The 17,847-nt window shown below is 33.3% G+C and overlaps 1 protein-coding gene across 1 annotated transcript in view; it reads right to left on the bottom strand.

Moving 5' to 3' along the window:
• Nucleotides 1-17,847, bottom strand: part of CAND1 (cullin associated and neddylation dissociated 1) — a 38,721-nt gene that overhangs the window by 14,953 nt on the left and 5,921 nt on the right. Inside the window, exons 2-4 of the mRNA XM_006923713.3 lie at nt 14,208-14,351; nt 2,909-3,063; nt 1,160-1,283 (exon numbers count right to left, since the gene is read on the bottom strand). Of these exons, the coding sequence (XP_006923775.1) occupies nt 1,160-1,283; nt 2,909-3,063; nt 14,208-14,351 (423 nt within the window). The remainder of the gene's footprint in view (nt 1-1,159; nt 1,284-2,908; nt 3,064-14,207; nt 14,352-17,847) is intronic.

Here is a 17,847-nt window from a genome sequence, read left to right as displayed (position 1 = left end):
AACACTCAAAATCTCAGCATCTCTTGACTACCACCCTCTCTCTCCCTATTGTCTTTCCTCTACACATTTATACACTAAATTTTACTTATCTTTTTGGTCCAACCCTCTCATATGAATCACTTCACACGTGCAGTTCAATGACCCAATAGCAGTCAAACATCTACATGCCAGTACAATGCTAGTAATCAAGGCATACAGAGGACAAAAAGCGTAACTCGATTTTCATAAATTCCTCCCTCTTTGCAACATGAGTCCAATCTATCAGAATGACTTCCTATTACTTTTCTATTAATTCTATATTCTGAGAAACTAGAATACAATGTTTCTCAACTCTAAGACTGTATGCTGATATATTCTATACCTGAGCATACATACCTGTGCCCTACCTACTGTTCAAGTCTAAATACAAATGCCAGTCTTTCCACAACACACTTTCTTGGATACTTCCATTTTAAACCCCAAAACACACTATATTCCCATCCTGCCTTTTATATTATAGCCATTTGTGTTCTAATCTCCTATAGTAAAGTATAAGCTCTTTCTGTGCCATGATGACAGCTCTTCATTTCTACTGTAAATATGTAAAAGAAGGCACTTGATTACTTTCAAGCTGAAGTAAATTAGCCACAAATAACACACAAATAATGACATATAATTATGAGAAGCAGGGATAAACTAAAATTGACAGGTCTTTTAAAGTATTTTCCCCTAGGAGTTGCTTAGATCATTTTATCTTCCCAAGTTTGACTTCCATAGGAAAGAAAAGCAACAGATGTATAAAGCCGAGTTCCTTCCTCCCCAAAAACATGTAGTATAAACATGGTTGCTGAAGTTTACAAACAGCATTATTTTAACTAGAAAATTTACCACTACTTACAGGCACATCTTATCTAAGAGATTATCATTATATTCAAGAATATAAAAGTGTAAAACAAAACATAAAAACTGTGCTGAAATATTTAAATCATGTTTGCTACACAGTATTACAAGATAAATATAATTAGCTTATTTCTCCCCTCACTCCAAACCACACATATTTATAAAAGAGCCACAATTTAAACATGAAAGATTTTAGACCAAGTTTTATTACATTTATTAGAACAGGTTTTAATAAATGAACATAACATTTATAAGTAATACAGACAATAGGCATGTTTACCTGCTCAACATATCAGCCATAATGTCCAAAGCTTCTAGCTGAACAGAGACATCTTCCTGCTTTGCTATTGCACTGGTAAGACGTCCAGTAATCTTTTTACATACATTAGCAGCTAGTGCAGAGCCTGCATGAATAAAAAATCAATAACGATTTCAAGGCAAGTATGTTGAATTCCACATTATATTCATGGAAGTTGCCAAATATTCAACAACTTTAAGCCTGATTATGAGACCAACTCAAGATTTCCATGTCAGAAAATGTATTTCGAAACAGGCTGTTTTTCAATAAAATAATTAGACATAAACAAAAATTAGAGATAATAACTGCAGAAGTAATACATGACCTACTGAAAGTAGTATCGTTTTCAGTAGGCTCTACTGGACAACTATTTCTATGCACTGGTACGAATGCCAACAATGAAGCCAGTAGTAACTGTACGTGCTTGAAAGGGAGCAATGAGATTTTTCTCTCCTCTTTACTAGTAATCTAGACTTTTAAATTTCAGTGAATTAAAAAAACAGCAAAAGAAAAAAGGAAAAATAAATAAACAATGATTGACATGGTTTCTTTAAAAAAAAAAAAAAGTTGTAATCTTTAATAAACTCCTTTCCAATCCAAAGCTTCCATAACGTCATTACAAGGTAAAAATGTTCCAGAAGACTCATAAATCAAGGTTATAAAGTAGATATGTGTTAAAAAATGAGAGAAAAAAGAAACAAGGAATTTTGAAAGGAAGATTCTGAATGGTTAACAACCAGAAATCAGGTAAAAATAAACACGTTTCAATGAAAGGAAAAAAAAATGAGGAAAATATCGATATAGCTAATACAACACAAAATAACATACCTCAGAGTTGGTGAAATATTTTATTGAAATAACTAATATGGGTAAAGTAACATTGGTATGATACAGCAGAAAAAGCATCAGCTCTAGATGAAAAGAAAATAGATTGGAATCTTCACCCAACCATGCAATCTAAACTGAGTGAATTAAAGTCATCTCTGAATTTTAGTTCACTTAACAAGCTAGGATTATTAGGACCTCCCATATGGACACCCAGAATACATCACCAATCTATATCTTTCCATGAAATAGGGAGATAATTTCACTCCATTTGCAGATGAAACAAAAACTTTTAGCCTGATAATTCAGTCAACAGGTTATCAGTTAAGATCAATTCTAAATTTCTATATTATCTAAACATTTCTGTCAGGGGCAAAAAGCTAATTAATTGACAATTTCATTAATTTTAGTTTAATTACCAAGTAGCTTTAAGAAGCTCAACCTTAAAGTTACTAGTAAACTGAACTATTTCACAACTGTCTTAACAGTGTCAATTAAAAGTTTCACATCATAAATTCTGATGCAAAGTAAAATCAATATTGAAAATAAAAGCTAATCAGAAATAACTCACAGTTTTGGTTATCTTTTCTTTTATTGCATAGCTTGGCCTAACTCTACTCTGTAGTCGTAGTACATAAAATATTAAATCTTGCACCAACATAAAAATCCTTCAGTACTGATATTCTATGAGATACTTAAATCCAATCAAAATAATATTTATTTAAAACTGAATTTATCTTTAAGCAAAAATAATATTCGGATTTTTTTTTCTTAGTTGTTCAAAGGCAAGCTTACATAGATCTTTAGGGTAGACACCTCTCTCCCTCCCTGGCCAGGAGAAATAATAGAGAAGAGAATAAATACCATGTAAAAGGGAAATAGAGGGAAAAAAGTCATCTTGCTTACCACTAGAAGCTGGAGGAAGTTCTCCAATTACTGTTTTAAGGCCAATACTTGAAATATCTCGAAGTTGTTCTTTATCAGAAAGCATGTTAGTGCAGAGGGTATCTACAATTGTCTCTACTTGATATTCTTTCACTTTACTCACTAAAGGGCCAAGACTGTAATACAAAAAAAAAAAAAAAAAAAAAAAAAAAGATAATCTAGATCCTCCCCGCAGCTAAAAAAAAAAAAAAAAAAAAAAAAAAAAAAGATTTAATCTAGATAAATCAAAAACTGAAAGACAAAAAGAAACATTAATTTTTGTGCCTAGTAACTATCAACACAAGTTAAACACATTATGTTTATAACACAAATAGTATACAAATAAGGGTATAAACTTTTTTAAATGTTTTTTTTTTTATTTTTCAATTACAGTTGACACACATTAGTTTCAGATGTACAATATAGTGATTAGACATTTATATAAACTGATGAAGTGATCACCACAATAAAGCTAGTACCCCATCTGACACGGTACATAGTTATTACACCTTTACTGACTATATTCCCTGTATCTATACTTTACAGCCCCATGACTCTTTTGTAACAATTTGTACTTCTTAATTCCCTCCCCTTTTTGACCTCCCATTTAGCAACCATCAAAATGTACTGTTATCAATGAGTTTATTCATTTGTTTTTTTAGATTTCACATATAAGTGAAATCATATGGTATTCATCTTTTGCTGTCTGACTTACTTCACGTAGCATTATACCCTATAGATACACCCATATTGTTGCAGATGGCAAAATTTCATTCTTTTTTATGGCTAACATTCCATTGTGTACATTACCACTTCCTTTTTATTCATTCATCTATTGATACTCAGGTTACTTCCATATCCTGGCTATTGTAAATAATGCTGCAATGAACATATAAATGTGTCTTCCAAATTACTCTTTTGGGTTCCTTTGGCTAAATAACTAAAAGTAGAATTACTGGATCTTTGTCTCTTGCCTTCATTTAAGTATATTATCTGGTATAGGCATTTCTACCCAGTTTTTCTTTTTTTTGTTTCCATTTTCATGAAATATATTTTTCTACCCCTGTACTTTCAGTCTATACATTTCTTTTGAGTTGAAGCATATGTAAAGGTCCCGTTTCCTTATCTATTCAGGCACCTTCTGTCTTTTGATTAAAGCATTTAACCTATTTAAAGTAATTATTGATACATATTTAGTTACTGCCATTTTACTATTCATGTTGTTAATCTTTATTTTCTTCAAGTTTCTAACATTTCTTATAATACTGGTTTGGTGGTGAACTTCTTTAGCTTTTTCTTGTCTGGGGAGCTCTTTATCTGTCCTTTGATTCTAAATATGGCTTTGCTGGGTAGAGTAATCTTGGTTGCAGGTCCTTGCTTTTCATCACTTTAAATAGTTCATCCTAATACCTCTGGCCTGCAAAGCTTCTGTTGAGAAATCAATTGACAGTCTTATGGAAGCTCCCTTGTAAGTAACTAACTGCTTTTCTCTTGCTGCACTTTAAAATTGTCTTTAACCTTTGGCATTTTAATTATAATGTATCTTGGTGTGGGCCTTTTTGGGTTGATCTTATTTGGGACTCTCTGTGCTTCCTGAGGTTGTATGTCTATCTTTCACCAGGTTTGGAAAGTTTTCCATCATTATTTCTTCAAATAGGTTTTCAATTCCTTTATTGCTTGCTCTCTTCTCCTTCTGGTACTACTAAGATGCTAATGTTGCTACGCTTGATATTGTCCCAAAGTCCCCTTAAACTATCCTTTTTTTTTTTTCCAATTCTTTTTTCTTTTTACTGTTCTGTTAGGGTATTTTCTGCTACCTTATCTTCCAAATCGCTGATTCGATTTTCTGCTTGATCTAATCTACTGTAGATTCCTTTTAATGTATTTACTTCAGTTACTGTATTCTTCATGTTTGACCTTATGCTTTCTACCTCCATTTTTATGTTTCTTATCTCTTTGTTGATGTTCTCACTGAGATCGCTGAGCACCCTTTTAACCAGTGTTTGGAACTCTGCATCTGGTAGATTGCTTGTCTCCATTTTGCTTAGTTCTTTTTCTGGAACTCTGTTCTGTCCTTTCCTTTGAGACATGTTTGTCTTCTCGTTTTGGCTGACTGTCTTTGTTTCTATTTATGAGGTAGAGCTGCTATGTCTCCTAGTCTTGGTAGAGTAGTAGATGTAGTAGATGTCCTGTGGGCCCCAGTGGCACAGTCTCCCTGGTCACCTGAGCCAGGTGCTCCAGGAATGTCTCTTGTGTGGGTTGTGTGTGCCCTTGTTGTAGCTGAGCCTGGACTATTGTTGGTACATCAAAAGGAGGGACTGACCTTCAGGCTGACTGGTTGTGAGTAATGGTTGTGACTACAGTGGAAAAGCTGTTGTACAAGGGCTGACCATACAGAGCAGGATTCATTTTAGCAGGGCTCTGGTGCCTGTGCAGTCTGCCCTTTGGTGTCATTTGTAGAGGTGTTTGAGCGATACTCTGGTGTGGTCTGAACCAGGCCACCAGGTGCTGGTGCTCTGGTGCAGGCCAAGGTCAGCCTCTGCCAGAGCCCTGCTCTAGGGAAACTTGGTATGAGCTACAAACTGACCTACAGATGGATGCCACTTATGCTAGACTTGGAGGTGCCTGGGAGAGGTTAAGCTGTGAACTGAGGCTGGCTGATGTTAGTGCTAGGCTTAGGGCTGCTTAGCAATAGGTACAGGGTTCTGCAAGGCCAGATGCTGCTTGTTTAGGGTTTGTGAACCTTTGAGATTTTCAGGAGTCTGCAGCATGACCCAAGACAGGCAGTTTGTATGGAAAAACCATTGAAGGTGTCTTGCGTGGAGTGGGGCCTGGGGAATCTCCAGGGCAAGGTGAAAAGTGTTAGCCAGGTTGATGGAGATTCAGATATGGTGTCCTTCTGCATCTACAGGCTGGGCGGGGGAGGGTTCAACAAAGGAATAATTGCTTCTGCCAGCACCTCTGTTCGGGAGAAAGCTGACCCTCTAGGTCTCACCCTGAAGCCAGACAATTCAGTTCCTCCCTGTATTTCCCTGGCACCTTTGGAGCTGCTACTCCAGCACTGGAGCTCAAAACAAGTGAGTTGTCAATAAGTCCAAGTTTGCCCTTTAAAAGCAAAGCCTGGAATTCCAGCTGCCCTCTGTCTCATCTGGCCACAATCTCTGCTGGTTTTCACAGCCAGAAGTTGTGGTGACTTCTCTTCCCAGCACTAGAACCTGGAGTGCTGGGAAGAGAAGTCACCACAACTTCTGGCTGTGAAAGCTTGGTGTGGGGCTGGGACTCCTCACTCCTGAGAGGGGACCTCCAAAGTCGAGATATCTCTCCCAATTTCCACGTCTCTGCCCCTCCTGAACCAGTCTCCACATGGCTTCATCTTTAAGTCCTTAGTTATGCTCACTAGACTTTAGGTGATTCTCAATGACAGTTGTTCTCTGCAGTTTAGTTGTAATTTTGATGTGGTCATGGGAGGAGGCTAACACAACATTTATCTATTATGCCATCTTGACCAGAATTCCTCAAGAGATTTTTGATTGATGTGCTCCTTGCAGGTGGTTTCCAATTTTTTTCCCCACTGATTTCCATTATAGTATCATGAAACTTAAGATAGTACTAACTTGTGCTCCCAAAGGATTAGGATTAGGATTTCATACTGTTTGTTAATATAAGTTTGAATGTAGGTCCACCAGGTGAGGATAGAGAAAATTCCTTCGTATCCTTCTCATAAAATTTAGCACATAGTAGGTAATGTTTAGTGCATGAATATTGATTGAGGAGCCATTACATTTAAGACTGTAGTGAATAACAAAATTATGGCCCCCATCTCCAAAAATTTATCATCTGGTTGGTGAGGTAAGGGATTCATGTAACTACTTTAGAAATTAACTGAAGGCATTCACTACTCTATACAATTAAAAAAAAACTTTTAAATTCAATGTTAATATCTATAGGTAATTGCACCTAAGATATTTTTGGTTACTAGGCTTTGAGGGGTTATAGTAAGAAAAGAAGAGCACTTCAAATAAAAAGATCAGAGACTAGAATAAGTGAAATGCATAGTGAAAGAAATGAGGAGCGAAAAGAATATATTAATATGTACTAAAAACAGCAGCAGCACAAAGACAAGAGAAATGCAAATGAAAAAAATGTTACTGAATGGTTTATATAATATCATATGGTATATTAACTTTTAATAGGTTGTGATAAATTTAAGATGCAATTTATAATTTCTAGCCTACGGTCACAATTAAAAACTGTTTGATACTAAAGGCAGATGAAAACCACAACAAGAAACTTGGGCCCCTGGGAAATTATGGAGAACCGTTAGTTACACCAATAAATTTAAATGTGATGTAGTACAAGTGGGAACCAATGTATTTTCTCAAGCATAAGTGACAGATGAAAATAGTTTCATTTGATAAATGCTCAGATCAATGTTTCACATATATATTCTCAATAAATAAATGCTGACTGATTGACTAGAGAAGTAGTAGGGAGAAAAATCTGGGGAATTAAGAAGAGAAAGGAAGAAAAACAGAAAGGTTGGAGAAATCCAAGAAGAGTCCAATCCAAAATGATGACAGTGACAACAGAGACATGGCATGTATATAAAGAAACCTAATGTAAAACATTGAAAATTGGGAGTGAAAATAAAAGGAATTCCAAAAATGAATTTAAAGAGTTCTAGCTTCCATTAATGACGAAATAGTTTTGGACTAGCCCTCTTGCAGATAATTGTAAAACCTCTAAAACTATTATGTTAGAAAACAATTTGAATGCCAGATAATGATGGAACTAAAACCAGAGAAAAACTGTCCAACCAGAATTCCATATCCAGTAAAATTATCCTTTCATAATGAAGATAAATTAAGACAATTTCAGATAAAAGCTGAGAATATATCACTACCAGACCCATACTACAAAGATTGCTAAAGGAAATTCTCTAGGCTAAAGGAAAATAAAACCAGATGGTAACTTGGATTTATAGAAGGGAATAAAGATCACCAGAAATGGTAAATGTGTGTATACATAAAAGGCTGTATGTTAAAAATAAAATATTTTTTGTACTATGTACACACGCACATACACACACACACAAATATATTAAAAATAATACCAGCACAAAGACAGGAGAAAGGTAAATGGAAAACCATTATTGAAAAGTTTACATGATTTATATCATATGGTATAACATTAACTTTTAAAAGACAGTGATAAATTTAAGATACAATTTATAATCCCTAGCTTACAGTGACAATTAAAAAAAATAATGCAAAGATATATATCTAAAAGTCAACAGAGAAAATCAAAATTAAATATTGTAGAACAGTGTGATTCCCAATTTTTGGTTTCAGAAACCCTTTCGACACTTCCAAAAATCAATGAAGACCCCCCCAAAAAACTTTCCTTTATGTGGGTTGTATCTGTCAGTGTTTACCATAATAAAATTTTAAAGTAACAATAATAACCCATTATATGTTAACATTCTTAAGAAAAATAATTATATTCTCCAAAAAAGTGAGAAAATTTTAAAATTTTGCAAATTAATTTTTGAGCTTAAAAGAAAACAACTGGATTCTCGTATCTGCTTTTACATTCAATCTGTTATAATATCATATATCATGTGGCCTCTGGAAAATTATACTGTGCACTTAAGAGTCACAGGGAAAATAACATTTTAGTATTATTCATATACTTTTGACATTACCAAGGTCACAGGATGCCCCAAGGACTCCCAAATCAAACTTTAAGAATTGCTGCGATAAAATATTTGACTAACCCAAAAGAAGAAAGAAAAACAACAAAAACGTAATAACAACAACAAAAGAAACAAGAAGCAAAATGGCACACCTAAATCCAACCATATCGGTATTTACAATAAACATCAATGGACTATCTGCTGTGTACGAGATACATAATTTAAAAATAAAAACCCAGATTAAATTGAAATAGAGATACACTATACAAACACTAATCTTAACAGTGGGATTGGCTATATAACATGAGAGAAAATATATTTCAAGAGAAAGTATGTTTAAAGAGAAACCTTTTCTACTCATAAAGTTAAACATGAAGAAGACATAATTATAAATGTGTATGTACCTAGTCACACGGCTTTAAAGTACATGAAACAAAATCGACATTATTAAAGAGAAAAACAGATAAATTGACAATCATAGTTAGAAATTTTAACACCCCTCTTTCAGTATTTAATATCGACAAAAGAAAAAAATCACTAAGGCTATAAATCTGAATTATACTATCAACTACATTGACCTAATTCAGAAAACACTGCACCCAATTAATATAGAATACACTTTTTTTCAAGTGTACATGGAACATTCACTAAGACTACATATGGCAAACCACAAAACAAATCTCAGTAGACAAACAAATAAAAAAAACAAATGAAACCATCTTGAAATCTTAAAGAATATGGCTCTTACTGTAATGGAATTAAATTAGAAACCAGTAAAAATAAACATCTAGCTAACCTTCAAACAATTGAAAGTTGCTTTTAAATAACTCATGGATCAAAGAAAAATCAGTGATTAAAAATATTTCAAACTGAATGATAATGAAAATGCTAAAATTTATAGGATGTAGCACAAGAAATACTTAAAAGAAAATATTAGTTTAAATGTTTAAGAATTAGAATGAAAGAAAGTGAGAATGAAAATACCAGCAAGAAGAAATCAATAAAACAGGCAACAAACAATAGAGAAAATTAACTCTGAAATCAGTTCTTCAGGAAGAGTAGTAAAGTTGGTAAATCCCTAGTTAGGGGAACTGGGGGGGCGGGCGGGAGAGAAAATACAAATTACCAAAACCAAGATTAAAAGTGTGGATAGAAAATCCTGGGGAATCAACAGAAAAGTATGAGATATTGAGGTTCATGGTTAAGATTCTATTGTTTAAGAAGTTGATTCCCTTCAAATATATCTATGGCTTCAACACAATCCCAATCAAAATTTAAGCAAGCTCATTTTTAAAAACAGAAATTGACAAACTGATTCTAAAATTTACACGGAAATACAAAAAAACCTAAAAAATCAAAATATTCATGGGAAAGGAAGAATGAAATTAGGAAACTTACACTACCTTGCTTTATTTATACTTCTACAGATCTACTCCAGCATTTCTCAACCAAGGGCGATTTTTACCATCCAATAGACATCTGGCAATATCTGGAGACAATTTTTGGTTGTCACTAACTACTGAGGGAAGAAGGAATGCTATTGTCAAACAGTGGGTTAAAGGCCAAGATGCTGCTAAACATCCTAAAATACACAGAATACAGAAAATAATCACTCACAACAAAAAATCATCTGGCTCAAAGTCAACAGTGCCAATTTGAAAAGGTCTGGGCTATGCTAATAAAGATGTTGTACTGGCATCAGAATAGACAAACAGATGAATGGAACAGAATAGAATCTAGAAATAGACCCACACCTTCATAGTTAATAGATTTCTGACAAAGATGCCAATGCAATTCAGTAGAGAAAGGAAGGTGTTTTCAATAAATGGTGCTTCAACAACTGAGTATCTACATGGAAAAAAAAGATGAACTCATTTCCTACCTCACAAAAGTTAATTCAAAATAGATCACAGAACTAAAAATAAAAGCTGAAACAATAGGCTTTTAGAATAAAACACAGGAGACTACCTTTGTAACTTAAGGTAAACAGATTTCTTAGGACAGAGAAAGTGATAACCATAAAAGAAAAGTTTAAATTAATTTTTAAATTAAACTGAATTAAATTTAAAACTAAAATTAAAAACTTAAACTCATCAAATTAGGAGATAATGTTGACAAAATTTTAAGTGTCAAAGGACCTGTATCCAGAATATATGTAAAACTCCTACAATTTGAAAAAGATCATCTCAATTTTAAAAATTGGAAAAAATTTACGAAAAATTTTAAAATGGCCAATAAACACACAAAATAGCACCAGAAAGCACTAGTCATCAGAGAAATGTAAATTAAATTAAAATACCTACACACCTATTGGAATGGCTTAACTTGAAGAGTGATATAAAAAAGTGGTGAGAATGTGGAGCAACTGGTACTTTCATGTAAAATTATACAAATACTTTGGGGAACAATTTGGCAGTTTCTTAGAAAATCTAAATGGACAACAGCAATTTCATACTTAGGTATTTATTCGTAAGAAATAAGGACACATGTACTAAAAAGGTAAAATGTTCATTTTATCTTTATATAAAATAGCCAAACCCTAGAAAGAAACCAAATATGTAAACAGATTGTGGTATCAATGGATTATTTATCAGCAATTAAGGCATGAAATACTAATACACCCAACATGCATGTCACAGATGAATGAAAAAAGCCAGAAACAAAAGAGTACATATTGTATGATTCCATTTAAATGAAGTTCTACTATAGGCAAAACTAATTTAAGGTGAACGAAACAAGTAGTGGTGTTGTATGTGGGGTAAAAATAAAATTTTATGGTTATCCAGTCTTTTGAAAAAAGGTCCAACTTTTCACCATTGATGCCATCTTCATCATGTATTTTCCATTCTCTTTTACTCCCTTGGTCTATTAATGCCTCACTACCTCACTGCTTTGATTAACGACATATTACGGTATGTTTTCCTATCTAGTAAGGCTAACTAACTCCAGCAACTGTTATATTTTTCCAGGGTTTTCTTGGCTATCCTAAGCAAACACTTCCCACCAAAATATACTCTAGAAACTTGTCTAGCTTGTGGGGAAAAATTACTGATTTTAACAATTAAGTTAACATTCAATTAATTAACCTGGAGAAAACCCACAACTTTGTTGAGTTATCCGACAATTGTGTTGAGTTGTCCTAATCCAAGTACTTTTGTTTCGAAACAAATGTGTTCCAAGTACATTTGTTTCCAAATACATTTTTGTTATTGGTTAGGAGTATTTTTAAGGCTGCCTTCACATACAACCTTCCCTTATACAATACCTTCACTCAAGGTTACCACTGTAACATTTCTTGTTAAATTTGTTTCTAGGTGTTTTGTCTTCCTCTTGCTGTAATAAAATGGATATTTGCTTCCATGATATCTTCTAACTGGTTATTATTTGCTTATACAAAAGCTCTTGATTTTTGTTCATTAATTTTAAAACCTGTTACTTCAACTGAATTCTTACTGTGTAAATTTTTTTGACTGACTTGATTTTTCCCATGTACCTTTTCCAATTCTTATGTGTCTAGTTTTTCCATCTTGTCTTATAGTGCCTAATACCTTTAAAGGAAATGTAATGGAGATAGAGACACATCTTATTGCTGACTTTAGTGTGAAGGTATCTGGTAATTTGTTGGATTTGGAGGTGAGGTATATGTGTGTTTGTGAACTTTTAATGTTAAAAAAGGTACTATCAATTCCATGTTGTTCAATGTTTTACTTGAAATAGATGATGAATTCTCTCTAGTGAGATACAACATCCCTGACCTATTCATCCCCCTAATAACACATTAAGTATGATGGTGGTTTTTGTAAGGTGCTTTACTCCTCTAATTATCCAAAGCAGCTTAAATGTTGGAAGTTTTTTTTTTTTAATCAAGAAATGATGAATCTTATCAGTGCTTTCACAAACTAACCAGATAATTTTTTCTTCCTCTGATCTATTAGCATGATGAAATAAATATATTAATAAAGCATATAACATTGAACTGCCCTTATATTCTTGGGATGAACCTCATTTGATCATTGTATGTTACATTTAATATATTGTTGAATTTTATTTTGAACATTTGAATGAAACTGATCTGTAGTTTTCTTTTTCAATGTTATCTTTAGTCAGGATTTGTTATCAGTATTTGGTTTAAACAAAAGACCGGATTTTCATACTTTATGTTCTAAAATAGTACTAGAACTATGTGTACTGGAATTAATTATTCGTTGAAGTTTCAAAGAGTTGTGTGAAATATCCAGGCCTGAGTTTCTTTTTAATAAGTTATCTAACAATTTTCCCAATTTTTTGATAAGACTACTTAGTAATGTATCTATCTATTGGATTTTCCCTCCTCCAAGAATAAGACCTTGGTTTTCTCTCTTGATTTATTACTCTTGTTTATATCAATTCTTTTATTTTTTTGAATATGTCATTTTTTTCCTCCAACTCATTAATTTTAAGCATAAAAGATCATCAAAAGATCAAAAGCTCAGGTTCCATGAGTAAAGATTCATACTCGAGTGATTAAGACCTAGGTACTTCTCAATTCTCGATCTGGGACAAACTACTTTTTATTATTATTTTTAAAGGCTGGTAAATGTTCAGCATATATTTTGAACCAAACTTTGTTTATTAAGCACATGACAAAAGAATTAAAAGATGAAAAATAATGATTAAAATTATACTCATTTGCATTATCATGCAACTTAAACTTGCAAACGTCCCAAGTTAAATAAACATACTCAACAAAGTTGTACTGCATGTCCAGAAACTCTATGCTGACCAATGATTTCTCATATTTTTGCCTGCTTTAACAGCAAGTAAGTAAAAGCTTAGCCTAAAACAAATTTAAAACCTTTATAAGAAAATCCAATACAAGAGTAATAAGGAGACAATGCTTTAAATTGCTATCAAATATTACATGACATACAAAATGACATAAAAGTCCGTGACTTAATTTTTATATGAAACTAAAGGTTATCCTTACTAATAACTTACTATGTAAATTAAGGGCTTAATATTTGGTATGTATAAATTAAGTAGCTGTATTATACTGAGAACTCAAATGGTGTACCTATTAAAGAGTGCAACTTTCAAGTTTTCATGTTAGCATTATACCTAACAAGATGCCCCTACTACACTGTATACACACAAAACACATGGAATTCCCACGATTTTAAGAAAAAATATCATCAGTGTTGACTTGTGTTAACTATGGCGTTAACTGCTGCTATTCTTTAAGTCTTACTATTTTTTTTACTTCCCTTGATTCTTAAATTTTCCCCATACTAGAATAGAGAGATGGATAAGGGCAGGTAGGCCTTTTAATCCAGCTAAAACAAGTCAGGTCAAACAAGTGAAAGAACCACTCTTTTTGGAGTTTCCTTGTATGTACTACTTAAGAATGATATCTGAAAGGCTACATTTAGTCAATACAGAAACTATAAGGAAATGTATCATATGCACCAAGTACATTAACACTAAATATTCACCAGTCGCCTACTCCAGAAAGATGTAGTATAAGACTAATGTAATTTACCAATTATTACAGTTACAGTACTTTAACGGGGACAGAGGGAGTAGAAAGCAAGTAAAAAAATAACTTACCATTTGACAGCTAAATTCTGTACCTCTCCATTTTTATCTTCCAGTAACTTCAAAATCATTTTCACTACTTTCCTTTCACTATCGTCATCCAACTTGATGGAATCTTTCTGCAGTTCTGTCATCAAATCATTTGTAGCCATAAACCTATCAAAAATTAAAATATGTTGATAATTTTAAAATGTTATGTATCAACTATATAGATCATGATTTCCAATCCAATGCTATCATTCATATCTATCTTTCTATATCTATCTCCTGATATACTCTTAAATAAGGTATCATTACCCAAAATTATCTCCCCCATGTTACTCTTGATACCGAATCAACTTACAAGACCTACAGTGGGTGATCTTTCATTCTAATTAACTGCATCACTGCTTTTAGGGGTAGAAAAGTTCTTAACTTTGCACGTGATTTGAATTTTACCTAGGAAGGCTTTAATTACGAACATTAAGAATAACTTTCTTAGTAATACTCTATGTGTTTGGTCACATATCACAAATTATTAGGAAATTTCCAAAATACAAATTCTCACCTCCAACTCCCACCACTAGCTATCAGGTGTCTTGTCAAAAGATGAGGTGATTTTAGAAAGGCGTTTCCACCTGACATCCAGCCCTCTCCCCTTAAGAACCACTGCCAAAGAAAGACTTAATACTGAACAATCTGACAAAAAGATCCAGAGTGATCAACTGCCTAATCTCAGTTTTAAATGAAAAGGTTGAACAGAAGCTAAAAATAAAGGTAAACAGACTCTCAGATTTTTTCTTAAACCTCACCAGACAATTCATTGGTTTAAAAGTAACGTCTCAAAATATTAATCACATTGAAATAAAGCTTCCAAATCTGTTTAAAGGTCAAATGAACTTTTCCCATTAATTCTTGGCTCCCTTCCACCTATCAAAATAATCTAACTTAAATAACAATTATTAAATGCCTTTTTCTTTTATTTGAACCAGATTCGGTTTGAGTACAAATTTAATATTTTATGTTACACGCAGAAATGTTGAAATCCATGTTTAAATCAATTAAAAAACACTATTAGAGCTGAAATGATAAACAGCTATGCAAACAGTCTAGCAATGTAGGCAATAAACTATGAGGTAAAGATTGGCAAAACCACATTCATTTAGCAACTCATCACTTATAAAGAATTTTAAGGATAATTTCAGTAATCAGTACATTCATTTAATGCAGATCTGACAAAGTCTTAAACTACATGAAAGCACAATTCTTACTGAATTTTTTAAAACTGCTTATAAGGAAAAGCTAATGTTCAAATTAAGATAATAAAAGGTAAAATAAACATGTACTTTTAAAAAATGGAAACAGTTCTGACTGGAAGCCCCTCCCCATTTTACATGATGACAGAAATTAAACCACATAATAGTCTGGAAATTAAAAAAGCAAACTAAATAGCGCACTAATCAGGTACTTCTACACATAAAGCATTAAAAGTATCTTAACCATTTTACTTAGATAAAATCCATTAAATAACCATTGTAGTTAGCATCTCTCAGAATCCCTGAAATGCTAATTAGGTTAAAGAGAAACAGAGAGAGAACCAATTTCAGTAAAAACGCAGATAATCCCGAGGTAAAAAAAATTGTTTTATGATTCTGAAGGGATTCTACTAGTACACAGATTCATTTATTTATTCACTGCCTATAATGCCCATAGTATGCTTATGGGCAAAGGACAAATAAAAGATAAAATGGCTCCTGATCTCAGAGTTACATTCTAATAAAGAAGTCGGCTTATTTTCAAAAATCTATAATTAATTAATTTTTTTAAAAAGTTAAAATGAGCATCAGGAAAATCAGCAATAGATAAATATTTTTAAAAGTCAGATAAACTAGATTGATACAGTGTCCCTTCCTCTTAACTTTTTCACCTATTATGGCAACCAGACAGGTAAATAAACGAATTTCAATCTTACAAATTTTTTAAAACAATGCTCAAGGGCACTTGATAATAACAACACCAAAAGAAGTGACAGTTTGGGTCTCAAAAGATTAACAGAGGTTTGCACAGAGAAGGATGGTTTGGAATTTTAAATGTTTTATCCATAACTGTGATAGCGGTAGTGGTGAGGACTAAGGAGCAGTATACTTGTGGAAAGTCGATCTTATAACCAAGAGGGCTAATGAGCAGGTAGCATATACAGTGTGAATAAACTGGACAGCGATGATTCACATTCCAGGTAGGAAAGAGCAGGATTATGCCAAATTATCACACTACTCAAAACAGCGCTAAGAACAGTTAATAAATTAACTGTTAACTATTAAACTTATTAACTATTTCTGAGATTTACCATATATTTTTGGACCACAGCTGACCGTGGGTAACTGAAACCACGAAAAGCAAAACAACAAATTAAGGGGGACTACTGTATCTTCTTCTAGGTCTACCTCGTATTATCATGTTTTTTCGTTTGTGCTTTTTGTTGGCAATTTTGCTATTTAAAATGACCCCGAAGAGTAGTGCTAAAATGTTGTCTAGTATTCCCAAGTACAAGAAGGCTGTGATGCGTCTTTCAGAAATACATGTTAGGTAAGATTTGTTCAGGCATGAGTTAAAGTGCTTTTGTGGTCTTGAGTTCAATGTTAATGAATCAATAACATATATTAAATAAGGTTGTCTTTAAACAGAAACACATAAAACAAAGTCTGAACTGATCGACTAATGAAATTCTGTGACTAGCTCATAGGAACCTAACCTTGTACTTCCCCTAGAAGCAATGGTTCAGTATTGCTAATTCAATGTTCATGGCAACTTTATAGAACATAACTACTATGAATAATGAGAACCAACTCTGAGATTTGAGGTTAAAATTAATAGTTCTTTGAAAAGGATATGGAGGTGCTAAGAAAGGAGTTAGAAAATGAACAGAGGAGGAAGAAAACCACAGGACTTGGGTGTTACAGTTGAGTATGTATCCTGTCCAGAGTCTTAATGTTATTGAACAGCCACTGTCAGATGGTTCAACCACCAACAACAGAAGAACATACTAATTAGCCTGGTTCAACTACAGACTACACTGAATGGCCACTCCTCTGATCTTAATCTATAAAATATCAGCAATAGTGAAGACATGAACATCATGAATCAATGCCCAAATTCACAGGCCCTTGGCCAAAAGTGAGGACTGAGAAAGAAAAAAACAGGAGCCCCTGTAGTCAAGGAACTGATCTGAGGCTCATAACTAAATCTCAATGTTATTCCATACTAATCTAATGTTTTCAACTAACGCATATAGTTTCCTGGACATAAACCTCACAGAACATCCATTTCAGACAAGTTCACTTAGCAGCACAAAATACCAAACATCCTCCTGAGTGACTGCCACTTCTTTACTAATTACAGCTCTTCTGTTTTAGTCTGCCCTACCTATAACATTAAAATAAATGACAGAACTGCCCCTGGTTTCAGACAACATCCAATCTCCACTTCCTTAACCCAAAATTACCCAGATAAATAAGTCCCAGCCCTCCTACTGAGACATCCCATAGTGTGCGTGCTCCCTTACTATAATAGTAATAAACCCAAGCTGTGCCAGGGATACTTATGTAAGAGAATTTCAAGAACGAAAAAGTGGTGAACAGTGCTTACATATCAAATAGACAAGTAAAGAAAACAC

This window comes from Pteropus alecto, unplaced genomic scaffold (genome assembly GCF_000325575.1).
Source record: "Pteropus alecto unplaced genomic scaffold, ASM32557v1 scaffold76, whole genome shotgun sequence".
NCBI classification, from domain to species: domain Eukaryota; kingdom Metazoa; phylum Chordata; class Mammalia; order Chiroptera; family Pteropodidae; genus Pteropus; species Pteropus alecto.
This window is presented reverse-complemented; position numbering and strand designations above follow the sequence as displayed.